Source organism: Hylobates moloch, unplaced genomic scaffold, assembly GCF_009828535.3.
Source record: "Hylobates moloch isolate HMO894 unplaced genomic scaffold, HMol_V3 SCAFFOLD_5, whole genome shotgun sequence".
Lineage (NCBI taxonomy): Eukaryota > Metazoa > Chordata > Mammalia > Primates > Hylobatidae > Hylobates > Hylobates moloch.
In genome coordinates this window covers 120,010,806-120,028,932 of record NW_026652280.1, presented here as the reverse complement: position 1 = coordinate 120,028,932, position 18,127 = coordinate 120,010,806, and the positions used below count along the sequence as shown (strand labels likewise).

The 18,127-nt window shown below is 39.2% G+C and overlaps 1 protein-coding gene across 6 annotated transcripts in view; it reads left to right on the top strand.

The window, feature by feature from the left end:
* The window catches only part of NTNG1 (netrin G1), a 348,354-nt gene that overhangs the window by 242,603 nt on the left and 87,624 nt on the right, over window positions 1-18,127 (top strand). For all 6 annotated transcript variants that reach the window (XM_032155205.2, XM_032155206.2, XM_032155208.2 and 3 more), the window contains exon 4: window positions 14,793-14,965. In XM_032155205.2, the coding sequence (XP_032011096.1) occupies window positions 14,793-14,965 (173 nt within the window). The remainder of the gene's footprint in view (window positions 1-14,792; window positions 14,966-18,127) is intronic.

The window sequence follows — 18,127 nt, the reverse complement described above, 5'->3', positions numbered from 1 at the left end:
GCTGTATAAATGAAGTAAAACACCATAACACTGTTAGGAAAATGTACTCTTATGAAGGCGTGTTTAAACATGAAGTAGTTCAATACTGCTAGCTAATTTACTATTGTTCTTATTATTTCTCTGATCCTGGTTTTCATATTTCCACAGCGAGGAGATAGAATTAGATACTTTTTCCAGCAAGTGTTTATTAAGAGCTTACTGCACACCAGGCACTATGGAAGGCCTTGTTCAGAACCTGGGGATTCAGCCCTGCCTGTCCCCTGACCATCCCCTGCCGGTCCCTTACCCTCAAGAAGCTCATAGGCCTGGTTCCTTTCCTCCACACTACTACAGTGCCTCACAGTACACCAAGGTTTCTTCTCATCCTTCTGTTAAATATAAAACAAAAATGAGAAAATCTGATGACCCTGGAGTATGAATTGAAACATCAGGTCCCTTTTACCTGTTTGTTTTGCTTGTTCATCAATGGTTCAATGCTCAGAAATAGTAAAAACTTAACCACAAGGTCCTCTATATTGTGAGTATTAAACAACTATTTTATAAATGATTGATTATGACAACAGGTAGGACCTAAAGCTTATCAGGTACCTACTCATGAGGTGTTGATGGTGGCACTTGACATGTTATGTCATTCAAAAGTCACAATAAAACCGAATGAAGAGCTTATTGTCATCTCTATTTTACAGATAGGAGCTAGACCTAGAGAAGCAAAGTCACTAGCCTAAGGTCAAACAGCTTTTAAAGTGATAAAGGGCAGAGTCAAATCTAACTCTAACTCCAGAATATAGTACCTTTATCTTTAACTAAAAAAAAAAAAAAAAAAGTCACTTTATTTTAACTAATTTGTTTCGTAAGCATTGCATAAGAGTAGAACTAGAATGGGCTTTGAAATTAGCATATTCTAATGCCTGCCTCCTAGTGATATCATTTCTCCATTTTCCAAAGCTAAATGCTAGGTAGAAAACTCTAGTTGATCCAGATCATGTTTTCAGGCCAGGCCATAAGTTGCAGATTGCTGGTCAATCCATTGTTTTTCATCCAGTCTAGCTCATTCAGGTTGGGAGGTGAAGTAACATGCTGTACTCTGTGCTGTAGCCAGGTATGTTAGTTAGCATCTTTGGGTTGCAAGTGTTAGAAAAATAATCCAAACCAGTTTAAACCAAATAGAGATTATTTGGCTTACATAACTAGGAATCCAGGACACAGCTAGATTCAGACAGGCTGGAGCATGGGCTACATAAAGTCATCAGGACATTCACCCTCGCTCTTGGTTTTACTCTCCTCTGTCTTGTCTTTATTCTAAGCTGGGATTCTCCATGTCGTGGCCAAAATGATGACCAGTTCCAAGGTTACCTTCTATCAGGTTGGCAGTATTGTAATTAAAAGGACTTGTCTCTCCCATGATCTCAGCAAAGGCCCCAGGGCCAATTTTCATAGTTGGTTTCAAATTTGAACCAATCACAATGGTTGGTTCAATTTTCCTTGAACCAACCATTGTGCCAGGAAGATAGAATGGATTGATGGGCTGAACCTGGCTTCTCCGTTCTCCCTGATTGCCAGAAGTTGGGAATTACTTAGCCTGAGAATGAGGAAGAGTGGTCCCAAAGGGTTGTTATCAAAGAAGGAAGAAGGTATTGGGGTGTGCAAAAGCTACAGCATGCAACCTCACTACAATTTAGATATTGCTGGAAGGCGGGGACAGTCAAGGAGCCAATGTGAGACATTTTTCAACATAGATCAAAGCCTTTAAATTTCAAAGAAATTAGCCCCAGAAAGCCAGCCCAGCCTAACTAGTGAATCAGCTAGTTATGATTGAACCCAGGTCTCTTGATCGTATATCATTTGACTCTAAAAATGTGACATTGATCCATGTTAAATTATTTTAAATTTCACTTTTCATTAAAACATTTGTACACACTTTGTGCAGACCCCACTTTGGAATATTTAACCAGATAGACAGAAAGATTGCATGCATTGACTATAATTATGACAGTGTCAAGAAATCCAGTAGTCACTATCTGGTTATTTTTTTCTTGGCCATGTCCTATCTGTTGTATCATTTCAGACATCATTGCTGTTCTTCATTTCTCTTTTCAGGGTTCTTTGTGTCTTTGCTTTAGAGCCTTTGTTTCTATTCTTAAGTGGCACAGTTTGGGTCATTGGTCTTGACAAATAAGATCAGACTCCTTTGGTGGGCTTGGGTTTTTGGTTTTGTTTTCCCTTTCCTTCTCTCTCTCTCTTTGTTTACTTTTTGTTTTGTTTTTGTTCTTTAAAACTTCAACTTTTCCAAGACTTGTTAACAAAAGTAGGCCACCAAATAAGAGGAAAAAAAAAAGAGCTTTGCTAGGTGCACTCTTCTCTATTGGAAATTATTTTATTTCTCAGAAAAGGGAGAATTAGAAGAAAGCTATTTTCCCCAATTTTCCATACCATCCATGGGAATCTAATTCAATTTCCTCTCAAATTTTGTAGTAAAAACTAAAAGTATGGAATACAGTTGCTGGAGTGTAGTATTCTTTTACACAGATTTGATGTTTTAAAATTCCTAGTCATAGAGCTATTTACTCAGCCTGATCCATTTCTAATCAGAGTGTAATATAACCATTTGATGAAATAATCTTTCTTTAAGTAGACAAGTATACATATTTAAGAGATATCAAAACCTTACCTGATAATCTAGCCTGATAGAAGAGGGCTATGGAGTCAGATGGCTCACAGCTGTCTAGCCAGAGCCTGCCTGACCTCTGTGGCTTTGCAAAACCCAGGAGAGCATTAGGTTTGTTACTGCTCTATTTTTCTTTTCTCACAGTTTCCCCTATAAAAAATTATATTGTTTAATCCAAGGAAGTATATAAGAAATTATCATGGTATAGTTCACATCAAATCGGAAATAAAAACCTAAGTGAAAGAAATATTTCACTTATGTGGTTCTATAAAGAGAAAAAAAGAAAGAGATCTAATATAGAAGTTGGTTACCATAAACCACAGAATGGATGAATATGTGTGAAAATAGCTTGAATACATCAAAAATCTTTATAAGCTCTAGGACTATTTTATTTATCTTCATAGCAGTCCTACATTATAGCTAATAATAATAGTCTTGAGTTACATGGAAGGAAGCTGAGACAGTTGGATGCACCCAGAGGTTAATGAGAGAGCCAGGACTTGAACTTAGCCCCTTTTGTCACCAGAGTTCAAGCTCTTAACACAATGTTGCCCTATTCCTCTTATAGACTCTGGTTACTTGAACGTTGCTCATTTGTATTTCTGGGGCTGGAAAACCCTAAATTTTCTGTTTCCTCAAAAGGGCATAGAATATAAAAGTTTGCCACACCTGTGCATATATTAAGCATCTAGTTTTGTTAATGCTGTTAATTGCTTATTGGCCTTGGGTTAACTTAGTTTTAATTTAACAAGCCCTTTGCCTACCAGTCTTCGGACAGATTGGTTTTGTGGAGAACGGTTGCAATCTGGATTGTAATAATTATCTTGTTATGTCTTTTATCCTTCAGCACTCCTTATCTAACCAGATTCCTCATGAGTTTAGCAAATGGTCACGGAGCACCATCATATTCCTGCACCAATCTTGAACAGTTCATTATCTCAAACTTGTAAGCTCCTATTTTCATTTTATAGTCATGGTACTCTAGCCTCCCTTGCAAGCTTGGAAATAGAATAGGGCTACTTTTCCTATTATCTAAAAGAACCAGCAGCCCACTGAATCATGTAATCTGACGCTTCACTATACTCAAGTTTAGAGTCTCAAGTACGGTTTAAATGGAACTTTTAGATAATTTTTTTTAATGCCAAGATGTCTAACTCATTTATTGCCTAAAGGTACAAGAAGACTTTCTGGTCCTTGTTCCATCAACTTTTGGGGCAAGCCAATTGCTATATATATATGTAGCAATATATATCTTATGGTTATATATATATCATATATATATAACCATATATATATCATATATATAACCATATATATATCATATATATAACCATATATATGATATGTATATGTATACATACATATGTAGCAATATGTATCTTATGGTTATATATATATAACCATAAGATCCCATATATATGTGTGTATATATATGCTATATACATATATATACTATATATATAGCATATATATGTAGCAATATATATCTTATAGTTATATATATATAACCATAAGATCCCACTGTCCATGAAGAAATGATCAAAATCTCAGTTTTTAGTTTACATTCCCAGAGGAAATGGTATAGCAGTCGATTTCTCTATTTGTTTTTTCTTTATAGTCTATACCAGTCAGTTTCCAAAGACAATTTTCTCAAGAACAGTGCTCAAGACAAGAAAATCCCATCAACCAGGAGCCATATTAGGTACTCATTATATTTGTGAAAGAATGAGCTCAAGAACTCTATGGAAACCTGGCCTCTCGGTTTGCAGAGAGGCTGCCTAGAGCCCTAATGCCCCTTCTTTCATGTATGCTTCTCCTATAATACAGGAATTCATATGCAGATTGGCTGTTGTCCTCTTTGTTGGTCTGTTGACATGTGGCTGCTTTCAAAAAATTATAAGAAGATATCTATTTCACATTAAACTTTGGTCATTGCATATTTTGGAAAAATACATCTTCTAAAAACATTTTGCTTAGCAGTGATAACTACTGTCAAACTCCGGGTTTTTATTAATAAAGAAAGGAATCACAGAATGCTGAACAGATTGGAGTCTTCTCTTTCCTCTGGCATCAGGATCAGGCCAGGCACATTTGACATTTCATGATCTAGGCTTTTGCTGTAATATTGTACTTAATTATACAAGTGATGATAATAATAGCTTATATTTATTAGGTGATTAATATATACCAGGCCCTGTGTTCAGATATCAGTTGTGTGAAGACAGACTCATGTTAACAGTGCCCTAGGGCTTGGATCGTGGCCTCTGCTCCATATACCCACTTTGACACATGTTTCCTAACTACAATGGAAGTGGTCTGAGGGCTGGGATTCAGTCCCCTCACCGCCACACCACCACTCTCTGGTCTCTGCCATAGTCCATGTGGTCCATGATGGCTCCACACTGTGTTCTTATTCCAGGAAATAAATGAGAAATTGAGGAATGAGTTTCACAGAAGCCATGCCTGCTAATATCCCATCAGTCAGAACATAGTCATATGGCCACACCTAGCTAGAGAAGGTGTTGAGAGGTGTTGTCTTTATACTGGTGACTGTGTACCCAGCTAAAACTGTGCTGTTGTGAGGAAAAAAAAAAAAAGATTATATATCAGTTACCAGTCTTGGCCTCATTGTGTCATATCATTTAATGCTCCTAACAACCCCTTTGATAGGTATCTTATTATCCTTATTTTACAGAGGAAGTAAATTGAGCTTAAGGAACTTGCCTAAAACTTCCTGCTGCAGCAGGGCTACGTGATTCCAGGGCTGAAACTCTTATCCACTATTTTCTATTCTATTTTGGATAAATGCCATACTTTTAAGAATTTTGTTGTTTTTTTAAAAAATGTACAATTCAGTGGTTTTTAGTATATTCAAAATGTTGTGCAACCATCACCACTATCTAATTCCAGAACATTTTTATCACTCAAAAGGAAAGCCCCTATCCATCAACAGTCACTCCCCATGTGCCCCTCGTGCCCCTCTCCCCGTCTCCTGGCATCCACTAATCTACTTTCTGTCTCTATAGACTTGCCTATTCTGGGCATTTCATATGAAGGAAACCATATATATATATATATATTTCTTTTTTTTTTCTTTCTTCCTTTGAGACGGGGTTTCACTCTTGTTGCCCAGGCTGGAGTTCAATGGCATGATCTTGGCTCACTGCAGCCTACACCTCTTGGATTCAAGCAATTCTCCTGTCTCAGCCCTCCGAGTAGCTGGGATTACAGGCGCCCGCCAACATGCTCAGCTAAATTTTTTTTGTATTTTTAGTAGAGTTGGGGTTTCACCATGTTGGCCAGGCTGGTCTTGAACTCCTGACCTCAAGTGATCTGCCCGCCTTGGCCTCCCAAAGTGCTGGGATTACAGGCATAAGCCACCACTCCTGGCAGGAAATCATATATTACGTGGCCTTTTGTGTTTGACAGTTTTCACATAGCACAATGCTTCCAAGGTTAATTCATGCTGTAGCATGTATCAGTACTTCATTCTTTTTTATGGCAGGATCATATTCCATTATATGGATATACTGAATTTTGTTTATCTGTTCATCAGTTGATGGACATTGGGTTGTGTTCCCTTTTTGGCTATTATGAATAATGTTGCTTTTAATATTTGCATATAAGTTTTTATGTGGACATATTTTCAGTTCTCTTGGATAAATACCTAGATGTAAAATTTATGGGTCATATGGTAACTATCTTTTTGAGGAACTGCCAGACTGTTTTGCAAAATGGCTATACCACTTTGAAAGTGTAAAAACACATTTTATACTCCCAATAGCAATCTCTGAGGATTCCAGTTTCTCCACATCCTTGCAGCATTTGTTATCATCCATCTTTGTTTCATTATAGCCATCCTAGTGTGAATCAGCATCTCATTGTCATTTTGATTTGCATCTCCCTTAATGACAAATGATGTTGAACATATTTTTTCATGTGCTTATTGGCTATTTGTATATCATCTTCCTAAAATATCTATTCAGATTCTTCACCCATTTTCTAATTGGGTTATTTGTCATTTTATAAATCAGTTGTTAGCATTCCTAATATGTTCTAAACATAAATACCATTTTAAACAGTAAGTGCAACAGATTTTGATATAGTTAAATTGTTCAATTATTGTATGAATGCACCAATCAGTAGATTTGACAGAATTTCCAAACAAAATAATCGGTCCAGTTTGTGAGTACAGCTAGAACCTTAGTGCTAGTCCAGTTTGGGCCAAAAATTTTCCAATAGAATTCTGGTGGAAGGGAGAGGGCTTGCATAAGCCTCACCCATATTTTAGTTTTTCTGTTCATCAGAACTCTGACATACTGGTGAGCTCTACAGCGTTTTTCAAATCTTACTGTGCATCTAAGTCATGTGAAGTCTTGTTAACGTTGCAGATTCTGCTTTAGTAAGCCTAGAGGAGGCCTAAGATTTCTAACAAGCCCTCTGGTGATACAGAAGCTGCTGGTCCATGGACCACACATTGATTAGCAACATTAGAGTATTAAGTGTTAACATTGCTGTCTAGAACCTTGAGTCTAATTGTTATATGAACCAGATTGCTTAGTTCTAATCTCAGACAGAGTAATGTCCTAGATCCAGCATTTGGAATTGACTCTTGGCTGCCACTTACCAGCAATGTGTTTCTTTGAGCAAGTTACTTTACTGCTCTCAGCCACACTTTCCACATCTGAAAATAACAGGTAATTATACCTCCTTCTCAGAGTGATAATGAGGATGAGGTGAAATAATGTACATAAAGCATCTATTACAGTTCCAGGTATATGAAGGGCCTTGGTAATTGTTGGCCGTCTTTTTTCCACTTGCCTTCAGTAGTAGAGACTCTCTCCCTCTGACTGTTCAGTGCAAAGGCATCATCATCACTAGAGAGACAACTAAGTGTCCCTACCCTACTTTGTTATATTGTCATGATTAGATACAGAGAGTATTACTCTGTTTATAGTCTGTAGTTATTCTGTGTATGTTTCATCTTCTCTACTCAACAGATTCTATGTTCTTGGGGATTAGGACTATATGTTGCCTTCTGTTTGAATCCCTATGCGACCTCTCATGGTGCTATCCATAGAATATCCCATTAATTAATGCCCACAGAATGAATCAGACAGCCCAAGTCCATAGTAGTAGAGATAGTAACTATAGAAATAATAATGGAAACTAACATTTGTTAAGAACTTTGTGTCAGATACTATCTTAAGGGCTTACATGCATCATCTGGTTCAAGCCACACAACCGTCCTTTGAAACCCCTCCATTTCTTGCCCTTGTTTTACAGAAAAGGCAACTGAATTTTAGCTGTACTCAGGAAGAGTGAATGTCCTCTGCAGTTGTAAGAGCAAAGTTCTGGAGGCAGGCTGCCCATGGTCTAAATCCCTGCTCCATTTTGTACCAGCTGGGATTCAGAACACTTTAATATTCAAATGCATGATCATCTGTAATCATTAGTGCAGGTCTCATGGGATTGCTGTGAACTTGGTATGAAACAATATGTGAAAAATGCAAAAAGCAATTAGCACAATGCCAGGTGCTTAGAATTATTCAGACAATGTTAGCTTTGTTTAGTTGTTGATTTGTTAAGTTACTTATCCCGGCCTTACAGTAAGTAAGTGGCAAAGGAGGGATTTGAACTCAGGCTATTTCAGTGTCCCAGTGTCATAACTCATCAACTCTAAGTTATGTTGCTTCACATCTCCCATTTCAAGTAATGTGTTAAGGTGGGAAATTCATGTGTCTATGTAAAGAAAGTCAAAAGTCAAGGTGGCTGCAGAGACAGAAAAAGAATGTGAGAGGCACTGTATAATGTATCTCTCTTTTAAAATATGGATAGCACAAAGCTCCAGTATTTGTGCTAACACATTCTCTAAAAGCATTTGTATAGCTAGTGCCAATCCAATTGAAGAGGTGCAAGCAGAGGATGATCCACGTTTTGGAACGCCTAAAACTTACTTCTTTTGGGGGTGCAGGGACGCAAGGGGCCTCATTAAGGAAAAACTCTCATTAATAAAAATAAATATCTTACTTGAGTAAATTATACCAAAGCATATTACCATGTGAACATATTGCTAGGGTCCTCCTCAGAGCCCTGAAAGGGCTCCGAAGCTAAACTTCATCCACTTCATGGCGAATCCTCCTATGGCACAAAAGTAACCAAAACTCTGACTGCACAACAGCAAGCCTGGCCTGCATTCCTGTTTTTCTTCACAAAGGGATATTTTTTAAATTTCTTTGTCTCAGTACCTCTATTTGGAACATTAGTAATAGGCTATATGGACCTCTAGCTCACAGGAAATTCTGGCGGATAACAGGCTTCCCAGAATAGATATATTAAGTTATAAAAAATTAAAAATGAGGCAGACGGTATAGGTTTTTCACACCTACTGGCAGGTGGCACAGAACTAAATGTTGGAGCATTTTTATAAGCAAGATTAAATTGACTCATGACAGCTGGTCACTAAAATACAGGAAGTGCAGATCTGGTTGAAAGCGAGAACACACTGGTGTTCGTAAAGTTTGCATCACAGACTAGAGCTCACTTTTTTTTTTAAACTCTGCCTTAGTGACACCCTTATTTGGCAATGTCTGCCATTTGTCACTTGCACACAAGTAGATCTTCAAGGAACATGCAGGTCAATTAGTTCTATCTGCAATGCCTAGGTATGAGTACTCTGGGTGTAAACAGAATTAGTGAATAGACTTGGCTCTCGAGAACATCAGACATGTGACTGCTAGCAGAGCCTTTTAGGTCTCCACTTGTCCAGTCCTCCCCCTCCTAAAGCGACAGGATAAATAGACGTGGGAGCTGGATGGCCATGGGAATAGATAATGAATCTGTCAGAGACAAGTGGGATGTCACAGAAGTCTGCCCTCTACCCATCATGAGGCCAGAGGTCACAGCACCAGGAATTGACAGCAATCTCCCAGCATTGTGAAATCTTTTTTTTTTTTTTTTTTCCTGGTTGGAGGTTAAGAGCCCTCTGGCAAGGGCTCTAAATAACAGGTTTTCGCATCTGATTGGAATGGGGCTGATGAGGATAAACTGAGCTGTGGAAAATGAAAGGGAGTCATCTCCGAACAAAGGCAGTGTCCTGGTGCCTCACCCTCTGCTTGCACTGTTCAGCCCCAGCACAGCAATTGTTACAGTGACTAAGCAAAGACAGCCCAAAAGCTTCACCAGATGTGAAGTTACAGTTTTAGCCAACGTTCAAGCAATGCCCTTCCTCCAACTTCAGCTGGACCAGGGTGGCCATCCTTGCATGAGACACTGAAGCTAAAAGAGGCACATTTCAGAATAATTATGCTATGCAAATGCTGCGTTTTTTTCTCTCCCCTGAGCTGTGTTCTTTTCCTAGGTCTTTCAAACATTGTTTAGGCAGCTCTTGTTTTAGGTTTCAGTCATCTGATAAATCTCCTGGAGTTTAAATGAAATTAAACTGGGTTTATGATATCTCACAAATTTCATAGCATCTCCTTTCTCCAATGTAATATAAGTTATGAAAACCAACAATGATGGCATGTGGCAATTTTCAACACACATCATGGAGTGTTTAATTTAGTACAATGTCTATTAATTTTTCATTAATTAGTCCATTGTCAAATTAGACACAGTAGAACACGCATATGACATTCCTGCTTTCAGGAAGCTTACTTGTTTATTATGATTTGTCTTAATCATCTAAGTTTTCAAGCACTTATTATGTGCCAAGAACCGCAACACACACTAGGAATGTTACAATAAATAAAGCAGACATGACTGCTGCCTCCCAGGAACTTATCCTCTAGTGAGGATGACAGAATAAGCAATTAAAATACAGCCTACAGTCTATAGCAAAGATACTATGGGCTTTATTATGCAACTAGCCTTGCCTTATGTCATAGGAGCACACAGAAAAGGCATCCTTGTGGACCAGAGAAACATTCCAACTATGGGCAGGTATTTTTTGAATACCAGAAAGGAGCCAGCCACTGACATATACAGGTTAATATCTGAAGGGAAGAATTACCCTAATCAAAGAGGTAGGAATAGGAGAGTAGAATGCTGTAGGCAGAAGAAACAGCTTATAAGAGTACCTGAAGGCAAAGTTTGAAGAACTAAGTGTAGAGTTAGGAGTGGTACAAATGAAGCTGGAAAAGGGGCAAGAGATAAATTGCAAAAAGAACTTGCCAGCCATGTTACAGAGCTTGGACTCTATCCTGAAAATAATGGGAAATCTTACAATGGTTCTGTTCCAGAAGTGACCCAAAATATATCTGTGTAAAAAAATATTTTGACTATTGTGTTGAGGTTGGGTAGAGAGGAGCATGCCTGGAGCACAAAATTCTGATTAGAAGTTCTTGTAATAAACCAGATCAAAGATGATGATCACAGCTAAGAAAGTGATTGTTGCTAGAACTGTATGGATTGGAAAGAGAATCAAGGAAGGGTGCATTAGTCCATTTGCGCTGCTATAAAGGAATACCTGAGACTTGGTAATTTATAAAGAAAAGAGGCTTATTTTGGCTTACAGTTCTGTAAGCTGTGTACAAGAAGCATGATGCCTGCATCTTGCTCAGTTTCCGGTGAGGGCCTCAGGAAGTTTCCACTCATGGTGGAAGGCAAAGGGGAAGCAGGCATGTCACGTGGCAAGAGCAGGAACAAGAATGGGGGAGGGAGGTGCCACACTTTTTAAACCGCCAGATCTTGCAAAAACTCATGGAGTGAGAACTCATTCATTACCACAATGAGGGCACCAAGCCTTCATGAGAGATCTGCCCTCATGACTCTAATACCTCCCATCAGGTCCCTCTCTAGTATTGGAGATCACATTTCAACATGAGATTTGGAGGGGACAAAATATCTAAACCATATCAAAGAGGAATCTCAGGACTTGGTGAGAGACTGAGTAACGCCAGATTAGATGTGGTAGGAAAAGGAGAGGGATACGTCATTCTTGCCTAACTGGGTGGAAGATGGTACAATTTACTAAGACAGAAAGCACAGAAGGAAGAACAGGTGAGGCAGGAAGCTGAAGAGTTTAGTTTGGGGACATATTGAATTAGATTTGTCCAGGAGGCATTTTGATGAATAAATCTGAAGCCTGGGAGAGAGATCTGAGATGGAGATACAGAGCCCAGACTTACCAGCATTTTGATTAGATATTCTTCACATGGTGTAATGGAGGGAGGGGCCTCTATGGACCCCTGTGGGTAACAGAGAATCTCCGAGTCTCCTAAAATGTTTTCACACTTTGAGCTTCCTTTAAATATATTTATTTGGGGTGGGGGAGATGATGTGAATTTGCTTTAAAAGGTTTGTAATGCAAAGGAAGTTAAGGAGTGCAGACAAAAATTGAAGGGACAACTAGATAAGAGTGCGCAGGGAGAGTGTCCTGGCTGTGCTGGGCCAGAACCCAGAGAACAGCATGTGTAGTCAACAGGCTGAAGAGGTTCCTGAAAATCAGCTTGGGTATCCGGAGGGGAGAGTGTCAGGGGAGAGGGAGTGGTCCAGAGTCCCGGCCCCTGAGGAAACAAATAAGGCATGGAAAAGTATCCCTTGGATTTTCAACAAGGAGGTCTTGGGTGATTTGGCAAGGGAGGCTGTGGTCATTTGGAAGGACTGAGTGAGTGGGAGATGAGAGAATGGAAGTGGCAAGTATAGGAAACTCAAGAAGGGAGGGGAGAGGACTTAGGAGGTAGCTGGAGAAGATGACCAGACACACAGTGGGTATTTCCTCACCTTAAGATGGGAGAGGCTTGTGCAACAAGTGAGAAAATTTATAAGTATGAAAAGCCTTTAGTAACAACCAATGCAAGCAAACACACACATTTAAGGAAATCAGAAGAGTAGAGCTCAGGGTATGTACAGTGGTCAGGATGGATTTCAGAGAATGGTTATGAATTCAGTTGAGCCTTGAATGATTAATAAGATTTTGGACAGCTGAGAATGAGCCATTAATTGGAAGATATCTGAGAAAAAAATAAGACTAAACATTCATCTATTCTCCTTTTACCTCCTTTTATTATTCAAAGAATATCTTCTCAGCTAATATAATGTCTTTAGAATGAAAATTGCCTGTAACTCAGAGTGACTACAAGTATGAAAGTATTAACAGTTACAAGATATATAATCCAATTTACAATTACTCCTTGCATTCTTGATCTTCACGCAGGAAACCAGCATATTCTTTGGGATCACATTGTTCAATTTCCTCATTTGGAATTTTTAACACCAGATATGGTGCTAAATCAGTATAAGCTGGTGCTTCTATCACTTAGGTTTTAAACATACTCTGCATATAGAAACACACCCATAAATAAAGGTGTTAATGTTGGAAGGAGAAAGATCCTTTAATAAGCAACCTAGCACAAGTAATTCCCTGCATATAGGAGATTGTTATAGGACCTAGCTCATAATTAAACATTGCCTATTTAACTGAATTATTTTTATCTTACCTTTTTAAAGAGTATACAAATGTTCATTTTCAAAGGTGACATTTATGTGTCTAAGTTGAACAAGCTTATTATAATTCATAAGTACACAGAGAACAGATTGTAGCAAGAAGTATTAAACATTGTAATAGACCTCCGAGGAAGCTGTAGCTTGGTCTTCCCAGACTGGTTTGCGTAGATGGTGGTTGCTTTAGGACTACACCTTTTAGTTAAAAGAGAGCCCAACAGCTTTCAGTAATAGTCTTAACCATTCCTTTTTTTCCTTGTCGTAAGTATGGGTCAGTGTTCCAAACAGATTATGGACGCACTAAAGAAAAACTTGGTCATTGCTATACAGACATTAGAGAAGCCAACATGGTTGTTCAGGAGTCTCATTTTCCCACCTAAGAAAGAGCATTCTGTTCTTTTTCCCAGTTCATGGCATTTGGCCCAAGAGAAAAATAAAATAAAATACTATAATATTTTTTGGTCTTTATGAAACTTGATTTTCTATATTTTTGTCCTAGTTCCTGGAAGAGGCCATGTTTCTCTCTCTTTCTCACACACACACACACACACACACACACACACACACACACACAGTCTCTCTCTCTCTCTCTCTCTCTCTGATTCTGACCTATCTTGGTTCTCTACCCCCACAGCCTGGGCGCCCAGGTTCTCTCCCATGTGTGGACCATCTCTTCCCACATACATTATTCTGACCTCTGGTTGTGGCCATTCTGTCAATGTAGGCTTTACCTTTCCAGAGGATATGGTGTGATACAGTTTATATCCTGCTTCCTCAACAAATATCAAGTTAGCCATTGCAATTTTAAAGTCAAAGACTTCAGGCATTGGGATATATTTTTGTGGAAATTGCATATTCCATTGTTGCCTCTCATATATCTTGGCTTTATTCATAGGCAGCAAAGGCCGGGCCTTGGCTAATGACTTCCAAACCCTGCCACATGAAGGGTTTTTTTTTCTCCTTTAGGATTCCAGGCATCTTTTATTAGAGTCATTTGGCCTGTTTCTGAGAGCCCTTTGTGATTCCCCAATTTGCTGTGAGTGGGATGTCTGAGAATTACTGTCTCACCTCCCTTCGGGTCTGTTAGCGGCCTTGGTGGAAAATCTCTTCTGATCTGAGGAAATGTCATTTTAGAGTGCAGAATGAGAACACTTGATTATAATTTCTTGGGTTTCTAAGAATAAGTCTGAATAGCAAATTATTTTAATGGTTATCTTCCTTTTTAAACAAATAAGAATTGTCTCAACGATTTAAAGAAAAAAGATAACATTGTTCTTTAAACTCAAACGAAGCCCAGATGAAATTGTCATAGATTTGTTAATATCACAAAAAGACCTTTTCCTAAATGACAGTATTTTGGAACCTGTTGGGAACCCCTTGATTTTGGAGCACAGTTTTCTTGCGGGAGCTTCAGGCCCCCACTGACTTGACTGCTATTCGGCTTTCTCAACGTGCAGTGTAAGGACAGACTATATCGTAACAACCCTGCCCCCTGCAAACAGCTCTTTTTAGGAAGATTCTGAGGGCTGGGCCTGCAAATCTATCTCTTACTAAATGCCTCTGTGTATCACTAAAGCACTGCATGGTTTGAGAGGCACAACCCTTGGAGACAGATCAGGAAAGCCTCGGTGGTCACCAAGACCAACTTATCTGACAATGAACTCTTTGTCTCTCCTCTGCCCAGGTGCAAGTGTAATCTCCATGCCACTGTGTGTGTGTATGACAACAGCAAATTGACATGCGAATGTGAGCACAACACTACAGGTCCAGACTGTGGGAAATGCAAGAAGAATTATCAGGGCCGACCTTGGAGTCCAGGCTCCTATCTCCCCATCCCCAAAGGCACTGCAAATACCTGTGAGTAACTTTGCTTGGTAACAGCATATTCTGTGCACAATGAGGTGATAGTTCCTCTCAATTTTGCTTACAATTGTGGTTTTATTCCTCTTACCATTGTCTCATTCTTCTTTAAAGTGCAGTGAAAGTTTTAGTCCCTATCTTACCTCATGTAGACATCTTTTAGCACTCTGATCATCGGTAAAATTCAGTCATCTAACATTCACATCAAATGCGTTGGGAAATGATACTTGACATTACAGAAGGAATTTTTTTCTAAGTGGATGAGACAGGAGGTGATTTTTTTCCTCCCCCAAATTAATTTCCTATTAAAATATCAAAGGCCTTGAAAACTCTCAATCCTAATTTAATTTTAGCCATAAACAATTTACAGAAATTATTTGAATGTTTACAGCCCCATTTCCCCTAGTGAGTATCCTGAGAAATGCTTTGTCCAGAAGATTTTTTCCCGCTACAGTTTTAGCTAGGACCTAACTTTGCCTTGTGAAAAGCTTGGCTGTTTCCAAACTCCAGCAATTGAAACATACCTGCTTTGGATCCTATGTGTAGAGGCCCCCTTTGGATAAAGGGCATGACTGTAGGCCTGTGGGGACCACATTAAGAAAAAAGATTTTTCTACTCATGTGAAAGAGTGCAAGCATTATCTGCATCTACAGAAACCATGTGTGTACCCCCCACTGAAATCCCTGATTCCCCATAGGAAAACAGGCTCTGACATGCTCACAGAGAAATGTGATTATTTGCTGAATAATTTGCCCAATTCCATGGATGGACCAATTAACTACCTGCAACAGCCCAAGGTTTGCACTCTTTAAAAAGTAGAGAAAGGGGGAGATTAGAATGTCCCCCTTCAGTGAGAACTAACAGAAGCAGCAGGACAGTGAGCACGAGAGAATCCGAACCTGAGAAGCCACTGGTTCCCTAGAAGGGTAAGAATGTTATCAGGCACTTCAAAGCAGCAGCTGTGAGAAACCACACCTAAGAACTAATATCATAGGAACCAGGACTTTATCAAGTTAAACGTAAGAGTAATGGACCAAGTAACAAGCCATGAAGTATGGGGGCATGAAATTATGATAACATTTCTATGAAGCAGAAAGAAATCCTTCAAAAGGTTTGAAAAAATCCCTCTTTGTAAGCGTGTTCAGTTGCTCTCAGTGTTAAAAGAAGAAAACTGACTTCTTGCTCCTAAAATTCACACATTAATGCTCTGTTGAGCAGAAACGTGGATGTTTCAAGGTGATTTTATTAATGGAGACTCTGTGGCCTTTCCTCAATTGTTGAGGGCCATAGACTCATGAATTTGGAAGGGATCTTGCAAGGTTATTTGTTGCAATACCCTGTGGCTGGCTACCTAAGAACTCCTATGAATGCAGTTGTCAAATTTAGTTTAAAGCTTTCCTAAAATGAAAATGGCTCAGATTTCCTCTTTAATGTCTGCTCCTTCTTTAGTAGAAAAGGCTGGAAGAGTGTGACATTCACAAACACTTCCTGGCATTCTGGCTTGTCCTCAGGGCAGGTCAACTTGCCAAGGCCAGTGGAGAGGCGGCAGGGGAAGGCTGCTGTTGAAGGCCTCAGCTTCTATTCTAACATGACCTTGTTCTTCTACCCATAACTGTACTTTGAAGTTTTTATTTCAAGACATTTTCACTGGAAAGACTTTCTTGTTTCATCCAAGCTTTTGCATTGAAATTGATTTCTTGTTATAATCACCATGGAAATGACTTATATACCCCGAATCCTTTGCATATTGAAGATCACCAAGTCACTTTCTGACCAAAGGAATGAAACTTCTTTCAGTTTTCCTTGTAGGTCCAATTGTCCACCTATCCCTTAGTTTTACTGGTTTTCTCTATACTTTTTGGATGTTTTTCCTCACTGATGTTAAAATAGGCAGGTGATGGATGGACCCAGTGTCCAAAGGGGTTCAATTCAATATTCCAATCATCAGTATGGCAGAAATTAGATGAAGGTTTTAGAAACTATCTGCAGATCTGCAGTGGTCCAGTCTTGCAATGGGAATAACCCCTTTGACTAAATCTCTGACACATCAGACTGTGCTTTAAAGCATCTGAGGATGGAAGTAAGCAATTTAGTAGTTTAGTGCACAGACTCCAGGCTGGAATCCCAGTTTCTCCATTTACTAGCTGTGTGACCTTGAAAAAGTAAGCTAACCTCTCCAACACTGTTTCCCATCTCTAATGTGATGATAATAACAGTTATTACCTCCTGTGGATTTTTAGATGGTTGACTAAGCTAACGCATGTAATGTGTTTAGCCTCACACCTGTCACAAAATAAGCATTCAAAAAATAATTTATTTTTAGTTTTTTTCATAAGACAGTCTTGTCCATTGTTGGACAGTTTTAACTGGTATAAAAGTTACTTCTTATCAAACCTTTTTTTTTTTTTTCTTTTTAAGTAGTAAAGGAAGTATATTGACCCTGGCTTTATTTCTTCCCCAGGTTAACCATTATTGACTCCAATTCTTTTTTTTTTCTTTTTTTTTTTTTTTTTTTTGAGACAGAGTCTGGCTCTGTCTCCCAGACTGAAGTGCAGTGGCACCATCTCGGCTCACTGCAAGCTCCACCTCCCAGGTTCAAGCCATTCTCCTGCCTCAGCCTCCTGAGTAGCTGGGACTACAGGCGCCCGCCACCACGCCCTGCTAATTTTTTTTGTATTTTTAGTAGAGACAGGGTTTCACCATGTTGGCCAGGATGGTCTTGAACTCCTGACCTCGTGATCCGCCCACCTCGGCCTCCCAGGGTGATAGGATTACAGGCTTGAGCCACCACACCCGGCCGACTCCAATTCTTATGCGCTAAAGTTTTCGTGTCCTTTACCTGGTTGCCTGCTCTGGAAGTCCTCTAATTCATTAGTGTAGTACTTCCAGCCCAGCACAGGACCTTCAGCAGTTTTATGATTCTCAATTCATATTGGCTTTTTCTTACACATATGCATACAGGTACACACACACTCACATGACTCTAGTGGGTACGTTACAAGTCAGTTATCTATGAGGGATACTTAGGATATATCATCACCTAACATAAGAACACAAAAGCTACAACTTCTGGTCCCTCAAAATCAACTTTTCAGGGACCTAGAAATGCCACTCACCCTGGATAATCTCTAGATTTAGCAGAATATCAAGTAGCCAGGA